General features: G+C 51.5%; 1 protein-coding gene across 1 annotated transcript in view; it reads right to left on the bottom strand.

Annotated features, from left to right (window-relative positions):
- USP10 (ubiquitin specific peptidase 10) overlaps nt 1-15600 on the bottom strand; it is a 49550-nt gene that overhangs the window by 16423 nt on the left and 17527 nt on the right. Inside the window, 3 exon segments of the mRNA XM_077754177.1 lie at nt 7115-7260; nt 7262-8093; nt 12011-12071. Coding sequence (XP_077610303.1) covers nt 7115-7260; nt 7262-8093; nt 12011-12071 — 1039 coding nt within the window.

Genomic DNA, 15600 nt, shown 5'->3' with positions numbered 1-15600 from the left:
TTCTGTGCGTTTTCAAAAGGCATTCGTCCCAGATGATCGCAGCAGAGGCCCGGCCCGGGGGTCTTTGCCATAGCACTTTTGTATCTACAAACACAAACACCACTTTTACTGAACGAACCACAAGACTCAAACCAACCTCCCTCCTGCCACACAGACCTCTGTTAAACGACACGCTGCTCCTGGCCGAGTCCCGCAGGGGCGCCGAGTCCCGCAGGGGCACCGGGTCCCGGGAGCACAGAGGTGACGAAGAGCTGGCCCTGCTGCAGGACAGCTGGAAGACCCGTGCAGAGGGGACAACCCAGGGCCGGCTGAGCCGAAGGGGGACAGGCGGACGGGACGCTCAGCCCAGTCCAGATGCAAGCACCTGTGAGATGGCCGGGGCCGAGGACAGCAGCTGGCACCGCAGGGTCTCGGGCCGGGGTGCTGGCGCCCCCCCCCCCCCCCCCACCCCAAGCAGTTTTCTTGTTTTGTACAGCGACGGGATCACAGGGTCAGAGGTGCTGACACAAGGTACACAGGTTACACCAGCCAACAGCATGCGCACACCCACAGAGCAAGTGCCACACCTACGCGCACACGTGTACACACACACACACACACACACACACACACACACCAGCCCACGGCTCGGAGCTGGCACCAAACACCCTCAGGAGGAGGATGTGTCAGGAGGGGGGCCCTAAGCACCGCCCGCATCTAAGTGGCCGGCCAAGAGGAACCTAGAAGGCTGTGGGGGGCTGAATTAACCATGGAGGCGGAAGCAGCCTCCAGGGCCCCAGGAAGGAAAGCCTGAGTGGCGAAGCCCGAAGCCTGCCTGAGGGGTGACGCCGGAGGGGCTGTGGGAGGGAGGGAGCCAGGGAACGGCTGACTCACCTCGGTCTATGCTGGGGAAAGAAAGGAAACAGGGATCTCAATTTCTTTTGAGGATTCAGAGGAGGCAGCGGCTTCTAGGGTGGGGGGAGGGGCAGAGACAGAAGAGGGAGGTGGCTTAGTGACAGTAATTCTTGTTTAGCAAGAAGACACTGAAGAAAAATGGAAAGAAAATGAGAAGACCTGAAACTTCCCTCCCATGTTAAGTGTCTTAACAGACTCAAAAACATGTTTGTAGGTGGTCAAAATTGAATTATATCTTGTTAAAGAAAAAAATCAACTCCACTATCAAAAGGGAAACAGGTGTAGGGGCACCCGGGGGCTCAGTCGGTTAAGCGTCTGACTTCAGCTCAGGTCATGATCTCACGGTTCATGGGTTCAAGCCTCGCATGGGGCTCAGTGCTGACAGCTCAGAGCCTCAGGCTGCTTCTGATTCTGTGTCTCCCTCTCTCTCTGCCCCTCACCCACTTGTGCGCTCGCTCTCGCTCTCTCTCTCTCTCAAAAATAAACATTAAAAAAAAAGGGAAACAGGTGCAAAAACATCAAGAACTAACTGCTCTATGTGGCCCTGGAAAACACACCTCCTCTTATGCTTGTAACTGAGCCACGTGCCCAGAATAACCGTACGCCAGCAGGCTGAGACATGGAATCGGAGAGGGTATCAACTTCAAGTTGACTGCTGGCTGCCTTCTCTCCCACACTGACCTGGGGAGCAGCATGCACTGGCTGGACAGAAACCTTTAGTTCCTACATTGAACCTTCCCTTTGAACCATCGCCAGCTTCTGGCAGGCGTCATATATTCACAGCTCTCGGTTCACATATTTTAAGGGAGGGTGGAAAAGAAAAGCAATCTCACTTTTCGCCTTCTACAATCTTAAATCCAAGTCTCTCAGCACCACCCAGTGGTCTGCTCAATGACTGCAAGTAACAGAACATTCCAAACCACCAGGTACCCACAAAATGAACAAGGCAAAAACGCAGACGCATAATCTGGAACGGAAGGACACCGGGTGCACCGACCAGAGGAGGCACTGAGCTAGCTTCAAGTCGCCAACATTCTGTACAAGAGCGTCTGCCACCGTAGTCAGAAGTTTGTAGATTACTATCTTCATAGCAGGACAGACAGAGAAGAAGCACCGAACAATCCGGATTTTCCTGATCATGTTGCTGCTCTTCTGGAAGAAGGCAAGTCTTACTTAGGCTAAACTGAAGTTACTACTCTGTTAGGATCTGCCAGTGAACCCAAACACCACTCTTCCGGAGGGCACGCCATCACCCGCCGTGGCACTGGATAGCCCCCTCACGCCACTAAACCGCTCTGCTCCGTCCTTGCTGTGTGGGTCCCAGAGGTGACCGGCCCTCTCTGTCCCGGCCTGACCTTGCCACCCCCACTGATGCCAGCACATCTCCTTCTGGCCTCAGGCCCCCAACCCCCCGCGAATGATTACTGTCTCTCTGCTACTAAGCGTGGACATCTGTTCCGCTCCCATCTGACTCTTCAGACAACACTCAGGGCAAGGCCGATCGTTACTCACTGACCCAGAGAGCGGGTGGCAGACGCAGAGTAATTACTACGTGTCACGTGGGGGTGAATTAAACATCTGGAGACTCACACTGTCGGTTATGGTAAATGATTCCATTCAAGTTTGTTAGAAATGACCCACCGAGTCTGACGGTCACTCTAGCACACCGTCGGGAAGCCTCCAGGAGCCCCCAGGAAGGAGGCTCGGGGTCCGAGCCCAGGAAGACTACGCAGAGGACTGGTATTCAGACCCGGACTCCGCCGCCTCACTCACCCCCACCCCCCCACAGCAGACGGACAGGCTGTACCCACAGGCCCTGGTGCACGCGCGACGGCCCCACAGGCCTGCAGCAGCGCCCAGCAGGGCGGCTGCACATCACAGGGGCTCACAATCCTCACCGGAACATAACGAACCGTGGGCACCTGGGGGGCTCAGTCGGTTGGGCGTCCAACTTTGGCTCAGGCCAGGATCTCACAGTTCATGGGTTCGAGCCCCACACTGGGCTCTGTGCTGACAGCTCAGAGCCTGGAGCTGCTTCAGATTCTGGGTCTCCTTCTCTCTGCCCCTCCCCTGCTGATGCTCTCTAAATAAATAAACTAACAAACATTAAGAAATATATATTTAAAAAAAGGAAATAAAGAACTCATGTGGCAGGAAGAGAAGGAAAAAGGAAATTAACTTATGGAAAGCTCTGAGCAAGCCAACAACTTTCCGTACTCCAAGAAGTTAAATTACTTGAAATTAAGTTTCGAATATTTTGTGAACATTTGTCAAAAATTCCGTTTCAAAAGAAATGAGAGTTTGTACAAAATTAAGATTAAATATCTTCTTGGGGCGCCTGGGGGGCTTAGCTGGTTAAACGTCCGACTCCTGGTTTCGGCTCAGGTTGTGATCTCACGTTTCGTGGCTTCGAACCCGGCGCAGGGCTCTGTGCTGACAGTGTGGAGCCTGCTTGGGGTTCTCTCTCTCCTTCTCTCCCTGCCCTTCCCCCACTTGCTTTCTCTTTCTCTCTCAAAATGAATACACTTTAAAAAAAGGAAGATTAAATAACTTCTTGTCTGGAACTTCTCATAAGAAACACGTCCAACGGGATGTAAAGCTTTGGTTTTGTTACCACCATATGCTGCCCCCGCCCCCCACCGAACAACTGCAACAGCCGCACACCACGAGGAGCCCCCACGCTTGGCAAGGTCAGCGAGCTCCTCTTCTCTGTCCCAGTGAAACACACATGCAAAGATCCGAATTCCTATAAGTGACCATCTGCCTCTATTACTGAATCCTGTTAAAATCCATGAATCCTGCCGCTATAGTTCAGCTCAATTATTCTTGACTTGCAGACAAGCCAGTATGAACATGGATTTGGTCTAACTCTTCCGCTCTATTTAATTAAGTTCCTTTTATAACATCACCGATTCCATTCACTACTGTATTTCTATCCTGAAGTCCAGTAAGTACTGTAATTATTACTGAGATCAAAAGAATTAAAACCAGGAAGGGTAGAGCCAAAGTACAAAAGGCAGGTACTTCCTGAGGCTGGAACCTGAAGATGGACCTGCCTGCGAATCAAAATCACCACTGTGGGTTCTCTACTGTACCTTCTTTCAGGGCAAATAGTCACAAGTTAACTGTAACAGCAAACTTCTCCCCCAGAGGCCTTCCTTCCGGTTCATTACTGTCGGTGTAATTCACTCCTCGGATTCAGGATCCACGGACACCGTAGCTTCGGGAAGCTGCTCCTCCCTCCACCCTTGCGCGGGGCCGGGGGCTGCCACACGCCGTGGTGGATGGCACAGAACGCAGAAGGGCCCCGGCCACATACAAGGTACGAGGTTGAGACCGGTGCCCTCACTTCTCTAACAGCTTAAACATTAAATGACTGAACTAAAATTCAACTTTCTTATGAGATTTGCTGACACACGGAAAAACGGAGTGGTCAACAGCCCTCCTTGCATCTGAAGATGCATGCCGTGGCTCACATACATTGCCAGATATCGTCCCAATGAAATGGTTTACAAACTCGGAGGCAACACTCGCACCATAAACTTTTAAGTCACCATAAGGGAGGATTATTTTTATATGTACTTAATGCATCAAATTTTGTTTTCCTAAAATTAGGATGTAGAGGTCATATTACCTGTTAAAATCTATGAAAATGCAGGGCAGAGAACTTTCCTTGATTCCTAAGGCCCAGTAACTGGCCTGCAATCCACACTGTGACGCAGACCTGCCTTTCTGTCACTCCCTCAACTGTCCAGCACACCCTGCACGTACTGTCCTGTCCGCACGGCATCACTCTGGAAGAACACGTGCTCTCCTGGTTACCAAATCGGGGGTAGGACCGCAGAGTGACCAAAACGTACCACTCTCCGTTGGCTACACAGACCAATACGTGCTTTGTAAGTGAGGGGGTCTCAATTGAGTTCTGCAGGACAGAGACACAGCGCAAATGCCAGCAAGGTCATACACACACTGAAGCTGACCTGTCCGTCCACAAGCACGGACTCCTACAAACAGGTGCTGGAAGGACCCCTGCAGCTCAGAGTTTGCTATATTACCACTACCTCCACTACTCTGGAAAATTTGAAAATGCAAAGTATTTAAGAAATCATTCCCCTAGGAAAAAGGAAGTATAAATATGATTTATAAGCCACCCAAAAATGACCAATCACAAGGTGTGTGTGGCTCAGGAGGTTAATTGTCTGACTCCTGATGTTGCTCGGGTCATGATCTCACAGTTGATGCTATCGAATCCCACGATGGGCTCCGTGCGAGCAGCTCGGAGCCTGCCTGGGATTCTCACTCTTCCTCCCTCTCTTCCCCTCCCCCGCACACACATGCTCTCTCATTCCTTCTCTCTCTCTCAAAATAAACAAACTTTAAAATAAAACAAAATAGGGGCGCCTGGGTGGCTTAGTCGGTTAAGCGTCCGACTTTCGCTTAGGTCATGATCTCGCGGTTCGTGGGTTCGAGCCCCGCGTCGGGCTCTGTGCTGACTGCCAGCTCAGAGCCTGGAGCCTGTTTCAGTCTGTGACTCCCTCTCTCTCTGACCCTCCCCTGCTCACGCTGTCTCTGTCTCTCTCTCCTAGAAATAAATAAAACATTAAAAAAATAAAATAAAATAAAATAAAACAAAATAAAATAAACTATATTTTTGCTTAGACAATTAAAATACCTTCTTAACTCACCTAATCAAACTCTGATTAAGAAAAGAAACCCACTGGGGAGGCACCACCGCAACTCAAAATACTCGGACTGTCGGTGGCAAGAGACAGCAAATTACTGCCTCCACAGCAGTTTACAGGCGGGGGAGGAGATTTTAGCAAGTGAGACTGTAACATACGTACAACACAGCAAACTATGTATCAAACCACATTTAAAGTTACCCGATTAAAACGTTGTAAAACATTTAAAATGAAGATTTTCTTCCTTATTTAAAATAAAGACTAAGAAAATTTCCCAGAAACTGGACGTTTTCCTTCATGAAATAATTTACAGGAACAAAACCTAAAGTATAACAATCTTCTTAACTTTGAACTCAGATGCACATTTTAAAAACATCCCACCATGCATTTCTCATATAAAGTTTGAAAATAAAACTTTTAACTTCATGATCCTTACACAGGTTTACACTGTCTTATCCTAACAACTTTCCCTTGCAACGAACACACCATAAGGCTCAGAATAAAGAAATCGCTTAATTTTTAAACATATATGTGAAGCCCAAGACGACTGCCCTACCAATTGCCTTCCCATTTTAAGAGAACTCTAGACACTAAGATGACTCACAAGGCTGTGTTTTTTAGTTGCTGGAATTCTGACCATTCGTAACAGGGGACGTGTTCTACAGCTGCTACGGCGCCGACCCCCATCCCGGTAACAAGCGCTGCAAGGTGCTCCCAGCGTTACGTGAGCAGCTTCACACACGGCCGACAGGCGCAGCGTATTTTAACTCAGCTAATGGGGCAAGATCCTTAAAAGCTGGTTACTGAACTTCTTGGTAGAGCGAAACCTGAAGAAATACTTGGGCTTCTTCAGTATGTATAATGTAGGCAGGCCCTGCATTTCTGACTCCCAGCAACTAACTGTAAACCGGCCCTGATTCCCAGCAACGTTAACTGTTAACTGTAAACTGTGAAGCCTGCACCGTCAGAACAAGTCATCAACTTGGGCCCAAACTGCTGCAGTTTTCCTTTTCCTGCTGAGAGCTGACCTTGGTGTGCTACAAGCAGTCAAATCCACGTACTTAATCCAAAACAGGTAATAAAAAGAAAAACCCCCGAAAGCCTTCTAATGTCCTAAGAAATGACAGAACTGAAGCAGCACAAAGCTGAGACCACATCAAGGACCCCACAGTGACGGTGTGGGGCAACTGTGAGGCGGGCCCGAGTCCATGCACTTCACATGATGGAGTTACTAGATCAAAAGGCAAGAAAGGGGAAATGTAACCAGTCAACAGAAAAGGACTGGTAACAGACACAGACTGTTCCTTTAACATAAAGGTATGAGCCCCCCGCCCCCTGCATCGTGCTTAGATAGCCTTTCACTTCTAGACGTGTGACAATGAAGGTGAAGGCCCAGCCATTCCCGAGAAATGGCCAGCAGCACACAGGTCACGGCCTGCTGCTGTGCTAACCGTCAGCCCGGCCGGCCTCCACCTCGCTGGGCCGGAGCGGAGCCCTGCTCCCATGTCTGCTTTCGACCTGTGCCCCTAGGACTGTACCTGCGATCTTTATGGCTACGGGGTCCTCTGACACTGGAACAAGCCCTTCTTTGACTTCGACCTGCTTTTCAGAGGCCAGGGGGGCCGGGACAGGAGGGGAAGGCTTAGTTTCCACAGAAGCCACGGGCAAGGAGGAAAAGGGCTTNGGCCGGGGCATCGGCAGCAGGGGACGTGTGCTCGGCCTTGGTGGGGTCCGAGTCCGGGCCGTCCACGGTGTGCAACTCAACCCCATTGGCGGCTGGGCCCTCACCAGAGGATTCAAGTATTTGTCCGTTAGCAACGGCAGGGTTTTCAGTAGTATGAGCTCCCACGTGAGGCTGGGCCACGGCTGTCCTGGACAGGCTGTCCCTGGCGGCCTCGGCGGGGAGGCAGGGCTGCTCCGAGTCGGCCCCGCCGCGGCCCCCGGGCGGCCCTGCAGTCCTCGCGTGGCCGTCGGGGGCCCCGGGGAAAGGCCCGCCACACACGGCGTCGCCGCCGAAGTCCGCACAATCCTGAGGGCTGCCGCAAGTCCTAGGCGTCCCCAAGGGGGGCGCTTCGCCCGCTAACTCCACGTCCTCGGAGCCCACGCTGTTGGGGACGGCAGGGTTGGCGTGGCCATTGACCAGGGCGTCTGCGGGAATGCTGCCCTCGCCGCCATCTTTCAAGTAACTGTAATATCCTGGGGGACGTTTTTTCTTCTTTTTACGCTCCCTTTGTCCGAGACCGCCCGCGACACCATCGCTCTCTAGGACCCCCACCTCCGCGCCAGTGCCGGCGTCCAGGGCGAGGGCGGGGCCTGGGCACAGGCAGTCCACGGGGCTGAAGGCCGCGTCCTTATCTATGCCGTCAGGGGTCTTTGTGGAAGGTGTGCAACTGAGGATAAATTCAGGGGCCTGAGGGTTCAGTGTGCTTGAAATACTGCAGTCAGGGGTTCCCGGTGAAGTGTCGCTGGGCTCAATCACTTCATTAACACCAAACTCAATTCTCTGATACTCTCGTCCTGTTCAGAGAGAAAACGATCAGTAAACGTCCCATTAGTTGAGAGCATAGTTCTTCACACTATAAAAGTCTCAGTAATTATTTCCTTTTTGAAACCAGACCCTTAAAGTCTCCTTCTAATTAACAAAGCTATGGTGTTTTATTTCTGTGCCAAATAATCTGCTGAGAAAAAACAGCAACCATGAAATTGTGTTTAACTTAGAGACAGGAGAAGCAGGAGCCGGTATTTGTTCTCCCCTCTAGGGGCAGCTAAGGGAGACTCTCAGAAGGCAGGCATTTAAATGAGATCATAATAGAAAGCGAGTAACATATTGCCCGTCTGAACACACCCCTCGGTGAACTCCCAACTCTCTTGGCTTACCTTCTGGGGTGCACAAGTTTTATTAGTTTACTTTCTGGGGTGCACGCATGCTGGACAGCTTAATTAAAAAAAAAAAGCCATGACAACTAACGTAGGGACTTAAGAGTTGCTGCTGTACCTACGGCTTCCCTAATCAGCGGAATCTAATCACCCGGAAACCACGAGCTGCGCCACAACGAGCCCCCCACACACAGCAGCCCGCACAGGCGCTCCTCACAAGCACCCGTCTCCTGGTCTCGCCCACTGACGACCTTCATGGAAGTCTGAAAACGGCGTCGCCCGAGTGCACGTAAATGTGCACTAAATGAATTAATAATGGATTAACTCCACAGATGACGGAGAAGAGACTTCCAAAATTACCAAAAGGCAGGCCTGCACACTTTCAGAAATCTCTCTGGAGCCTCCCAATACTCCCTGCCTGTGGACGACAGTCTACACGTGCCACTGTTCACAAAGGTACATTCTTTTCAGTTTACGTTTCAGAAATTAGGTTAGGGGTTAGAATCAACAGACATCAGGCATCGGCGTCGTCTTCTATCTGCTGCAACAGTCCTAAGTCCTCAAGTTAGGGAAAGGACACGTGCCTTCTAGCTCATCTTTAACGCATAACTGAGTATTTCTCCGAGTCTTGCCCGAGAAGCCCACTTCTTCCCAAAGCATGTACTTCAAAAACAGCCCATACCACCGGAAGAACTGTGCTCTATTAGAAGTAACATGTCTCCCCCTGGCAGTCTTCTAAAAGGCAGCCCCAGGAGGGGGCAGCTATGTGCAAGTTAGTGGAGGGCAGGGGGTTAAACAGTCTCCTAACTCTTCATCCATTTTGTGATCACACCTGGGGGGCGGGAGGGGCGAACACCTTCCCAACAACAGAAAGTTCCTGAAAAAGAAATACTAATAATGGTTACACCTCGCAGCGCATTTTCATATAAAGCCACCAACGTGCCCGTTTGAAGCCGCTGGCCCCTGAGCACTGACAAGTCCCTGAAGGGAAACTAACTTCCATTATTACGCCTAAAAGGAAACGGGCCCTTCTGCCTCCAGGCATCCCCTGCTCCACAGGCTTCAAGGATGACGTGAGGGAACATGCACTCCCCCGCTGGGAGGCTGCCCCGTGGGGACTAGGCGCTGTTGTGAAATCAAATGATAAGTGAGTGTGCAATGTGTCATGCAGTTTGTGCTGGATTTTAATTCCAAAAGACACAGTGCCTTCCACATCTCAATCCTTAATCTTATCATATCACAGAGTATTTCAGAACATGATATGACATTAATGGAACCATTTCAATACGCTACAGCATTATCAAAACGTTTGTCCTGTCTCGGGTCTGACGGCATCACTAGAAGGCAGAGTCCCCCCTGGAACAGCCCGTCTTCACCAGAAGACACACCATGGCCCCCCGTGCACACGGCCCACAAGGCAGAGGGGTCACCACAAGGGCCCATCGGTGGCCGGGATGGACACAGCACAGTCGGTGCTCTGGGTGAATGGGATGCGCTCAGTGCTCAGGCCACGGGGACCCTGGGTGGTTGGGGAAGGAAACCAGCTCAAATACCACAATGACAGGATCCTAACACAGCATTTGGCCAAGTGCGCTCCCTGCAGTGCCCAGGGTTCTAGGTGCACCGTTCAGGGGACCCAGAGACTGTCACGTCCACCGCTAAGAACTGCTGCTTAAGTGGCTTCTTCGGCCGCTGCTCCGGAGCACCTGGCTATGTGTAAAGTGCTTATCATCATCACAGAGGGCTCAGGATCAGTGAGGCCAAGCCCGTGCCCCGGGAGTTACATTCACCTGGAGACGGACACCTGGACTAAAGCTGACAGTGCGGGGGGAGGGTAAGCGACGGCCTCAGTGGCTTTACAGAAAGAATGCTCCCAGACACAGGAAAGAACGATAGCAGCGTCCAGGGCCCAGCCGGGCAGCTGGCCGGGGGTGCAGGGGGCGCACACTATTCCCAGCTGCAGAAATGACGGGGACAAGGAGAGTATAAAAGGCACGCCGTGACGAGGGGCCCCGGAAAGAGTTCGCTGCAGCTGCCTGTGGCGGGAAGGAGAATCGATCCTCCCGTGTCCTTCAGACAAAACCACACTGAAGGGTCACAACGTTCCAGGTGGTGCGCAGTGCAGCTGCTGGGCACAGACAGGGGCGGTGAGGGCCCTGCCGCCCGCAGCTGCACTCAGTCTACAGCCGGAGGCGGACCCATCATGGACGGTGGTCCACGCGCTGTAAGAGAAACAGCCGTCACGGAAACACAAGAGAAGAGAAAAGGCCTCCGAGAAAACGGGGCCGTTAGTACGCTGCCTGGCCTCTAACAGCGCGAGGAGGCAAGGCCCCAGCCGTGTTCTCAGCACATTAAAAGGTGGCCCTGAGACAATGGAGAAAAGGGGCCAAGCAGCAGGGACTGGACAGAGAGAACCGCCCGGGGGGGCGGGTCTGGCGTGAGGGAGGGAAGGAGAGAGCTGGGCGCTGGGCAGAGCTGGTGGGGCCTCCCAGCTCCAGCCTGCACCCCGTCAGGGATGGTGGGGCCGTTAACTGAACAAGAATAAAAGGAATAACATGAAAGGGAAAAGAACCAAACATTGTAAAGCACTGAGTAGACACCAACAGCATGCTTACTATGTGCAAAGTACATGGAGACAGACTGATCCAACGGANGGCGCTGGGGGCGGGCAGGGCGGCCGGGGAGGGGGGCGGGCAGGGTGGTGGCCGGCTCCCCCCCACCTCACTTCACTTCAGTCTCGTCCTGAGCTGCCACCAGAACTGCCCTTTCCCTTCCCATCTCCAAGCTGGCGGGTTCTCAGAAAGCTGCTGATGTGAGATACGGCTGTTCTGACTGCACTGTACATAAAGTCTGTACTGTACATAAATCATAATCAGGAGCCCACGCTAACGAAGCAGGGGATAGGCCCCTGGCTCTCAGAGGAAAGGGTCGGTGCTCGCTCCTCTGCACCCAGCAAGGGACTTTAACGATCCAAACTGCACGGTGGGCACACGGATGTGACCCGCGCAGCAGCGGCAGCCTGCGGTGACCAAACCGCCTGCCGTTCCTTAACCGCCACGTCCTTCAACAGCACCACACTGCTGCACCTCTGGTGACCGGCTCTGCGTCTGTGACAGAGACCAAAACGGTAACAGGCCAGGAAGTTAAAAGGTCACCGGAATTCCCAAGGACACTAAGTGACAGACGGGGGCATAAATGTAAACTGCACACGGCTCTGAGCGGCCTCTGAGCGGAGCGTACAGCCTCTGAGAAGCAGCAGCCTCCACGACCCGGAGATGGGCCACATGAGGACCGTGACAGACGCCACGGCCGTGGCCACCTGCACCGGTGATACCAGGGAAGGAGAAACTTCAACAACCAGTTCCTTAACTAAGCCCGGAATGTGTGACACTGAAGCACGGAACATACGTGAGTTCGTGGGTCAAGACGGTTCAGGGCGTAAATACGCTGGCTGCCGGCAGGAGCCCCAAGCAGCGAGGGCAGGGGTGCTGGACGGCCAGCACGGACAGGCCGCCCAGCACGCAGGGCCGCCGCACGCTTGGGCGGGGGGTGCTTACCGTCGGGTAGCTCATCGGTAGCTCGTGTGCCACACAGAACTGTTCCATTGTAGGGTGGGAGCTGCACAGGGAATTGGAAAACAGATTTTAATTCAACAAAATGTTAAAACCCCACACAAGCTTTTTCATTAAAGCAACACTTCATTAAAACTCTTTATTGACTTCTCAGGACATTTGTTTACCAAAATCACAGATGCTGACAGACAGTGAAGTCATAGCACCCTCACGCTACAGGAGACCTTTCGCATACTGTCACTGAGACCCCAAAGTGAGGCAACACAATAAACATGGACTCCAACGGACACGTAAAGCAACGACAATAAAACGCTATGTAGGTGGGGCGCCTGGGTGGCTAAGTCGGTTAAGCGTCCGACTTCGGCTCAGGTCATGGTCTCACTGTTCGTGGGTTCGAGCCCCACGTNGTTATGTAGGAGAAACACTCCACTTCACAGGACCGGGGCCCCTGACATAGAAGGCTCATGCTGCCCCCGGCATTTCAGGTCTACACGGCTGGCGGAGGCGGGCCCAGGCCCACGGGCCAAGTGCAGGGAGCCCACAGAGAAGGCTGAGAACCACGGCTCCTTTTCAACACAGTGCCTTGAAGAACCGAATCGATGGCTGGAAATCACATTCCATGTTAAGAGAGAAGGCAAAACAGCAAGTGTCTGACCTCTTTGTAAAGAGCAGGGAGATAGTGTTATGAATGCCCCAGACTTGTCCTCTCCCTAGCTGCCCCACAGGATTTAAGAACTGGGAGTGTTTCGGGGGCGCCTGGGGGGGTTCGGTCAGTTGGGAATCTGACTTCAGCTCAGGTCATGATCTCACGGTTTGTGGGTTCGAGCCCCACGTCGGGCTCTGTGCTGACAGCTCAGAGCCTGGAGCCTGCTTCGGATTGTGTCACCTTCTCTCTCTGACCATCCCCTGCTTGTACTGTCTCTCTATCTCAGAAGTGAATAAACATTAAAAAATTTAAAAAAACTTAAAAAAAAAAGAACTGGGAGTGTTTCGAACAGACACATTTGGGATGAGAATGGCTGGGACAGCAAGGCCAAGGTCAGGGCACCTGAAGAAACAAACAGGACAAAGCAGCGACACCCCAGAACAGCACTTGTCAAGTGTGTCCCTGCAGCGCCCGGGCTTCCTGGACAGGCCCGGGGACTGTCGTGTCCATCACTGTCTGAGAACTGCTGCAGCAGTGGCTTCCTCAGCTGATTTCTCCAACTAACTCTTCGCAGGTCGATTCAATAATCAGGGAGACAAACACTCATCACTCCCAGCAGCCAAGTTCACCTACCCCCCGCCCCCAAACCTAAGGAAAACAAAGGACAGTTCAAAAGGAACTGAACACTTTCCAGGACCTGAGAGCTACGCGTGTCTCCACCACGTACTCCCACGAGGGGGCGCATGGTCCCCATCCAGCAGACGCCCCAGAAGAACCTGTTACGGTGCTGGCGCCTGCTGCACAAACAGCAAAGCCTCGCGGGGGGCGCCACGCTCACCTCCGGCACCGAGGCAGGAGCACAACAGGAGCATCTGATTGCCCATCGGGGTGCCGTTCCTCTGCAGCCACAAGAGCAATTTATCAGCTCTCAGATGAGAGCGCCTTCTCTATCAGTGACCGCAGGGCGTCCCCTCGTGACGGAAATCTATACAACTGTGAGGCACTGCAAGTGCGTGGTTTTTAATCCCGCTGTGCTTACACAAAATGTGGTCAGGGGGAGAGGTGGGTCCAGACCCTCCACCCTGGCGCATCCACGGCAGCACCGACAACCTGTTGGTGTTTAAAACACCTACTCTGAGTTACTCATCTGGTAAGAGTGCAAGTGTGGGAATTAGTGATGTAGGGATGAGTTCTGGCACAAAAGAGGCACAAAACTGTGTGTGTGTGTCTTTTACTCTGTGAGTCTATGGCACCTTCAATTCAACAAACCTCCACCATTCATAAGCTGCCCCTTAGCCTGTGGTAAATGTGGATTTATATAGACAGCAGAATGAAACTAAGAATTAATCAAAGTTCCCTCTTTAACTATTTAGAAGAATATAAAATTTTGAAATCAAAGCAAAACCATAAAATCTCACACATGAATGCAAAGTGAGCAATGCAAAAAACTGAAATCCAATGACTTACATACAAAGTCAAAGCAACTTAGTCTGAAAATAGTGCAACCATCTTGTGAAGTCAATATTTGGGCCCTTCAATTAAGAAGATAATGTTTAAAAAACTTTTTTTTACTGTTTATTTATTTTTGAGACAGACAGTGAGTGGGGCAGGGGCAGAGAGAGGGAAACAAAGAATCCAAAGCAGCTCCAGGCTCTGGGCTGTCAGCACAGAGCCTGATGTGGGGCTCGAACTCACAGACAGTGAGATCATGACTGGAGTTGAAGTCAGACGCCCAACTGACTGAGGTACCCAGGCACCCCAAGAAGGTAATGCTTTAAACAAATACTGTATGATATCCCTTACCTTTGGAATCTAAAATTTTTTTTAAAAAATTTTTTTAACTCAAATAAAAAAAACAAAGAATGGAATGGTAGGTAGATCCCAAAGGCTGTGGGCTGGGGGAGTGGGGGAGCCACTGTTTACGGGTGTGTATTTTGCAAGCAGTAGGCAAGTCCTGGATATGGAACACAAATGCAGGGATTACAGGCAGCAAGCCCTATTAGAGACTTCCAGCCTGTGAAGACACCAGATTTTAACTGTTCCCACCAACTAAAAGAAATGACAATTATGTGACACAATGTAGCTAACGCTACAATAGCAATATTGCAATATAAATGTATCAAATCAATACGCACATGCATTACATGATTTTATTTGTCAATTATATTTCATAAAATAAAATGTTTTAAAATCCTTTTGGCACTGCTACGACTTGCTCTGCTGTCTAAAAGACCCTCATGAACCTCAAATCTCTCCTTTGAAGTCCCACGAAGACACCAAACCTCTGAGAGTAAGTCTTAACTCTCCACAGCCCCCTCCCCACACACACACCCTCACGTGTGTGCAGCCTGGACCCTGATACTCTGGGCTTGTTTATCCTGTAATTACATTAAAGCACGTGTGTGTGCGGCCTCCAATACTGAAATTCTGGAAGTCCCAAGAACAATGAGCAATCGCTCCTTACTTCTGAACACTAATGACATGATTACGACTGGGGTTCAAAACATGCTTGTTCAATAAACTGGCTGCATTTCTTCCAGTTGGAGAAATTCTTTTTGATAAATCACGCTGGCTCAGAAACGAGAGCACAGCTTTAAACTCCTACTAACACTTGAGATCGCACACAGAGAGCAGCCGACCCCGGCCCAGCCGAGGCGAGCTTTCACGGGGTAACAGAAAACCCACCTCGGCCCAGAGACGGTGCATTAGCAGAAAAGCAGGATGTTTTACAGTTTCACACTTTGTTTCTCAAACTTTGTTTTTTTCAGTTCTTGGCCCCCAAGGAGAGAGAAGAATGCTTTCTCAAATTCCTAACAGCCGAAGAGGCTACGATGAACAGGGCTGGCACCAGCTCACACAACAGCCGTGCGGTGGGCACAGCGTGGACAGGGGCCACGGCCGTTTTCACCAGGAGGCAAAAGGCCCAAGA

The sequence above is a fragment of the Crocuta crocuta genome, unplaced genomic scaffold, assembly GCF_008692635.1.
Source record: "Crocuta crocuta isolate KB4526 unplaced genomic scaffold, BGI_CrCroc_1.0 scaffold61, whole genome shotgun sequence".
NCBI classification, from domain to species: Eukaryota; Metazoa; Chordata; class Mammalia; order Carnivora; family Hyaenidae; genus Crocuta; species Crocuta crocuta.
Note: the sequence above shows the minus strand (reverse complement) of the source record. Positions and strands in the feature narration are given on the sequence as shown.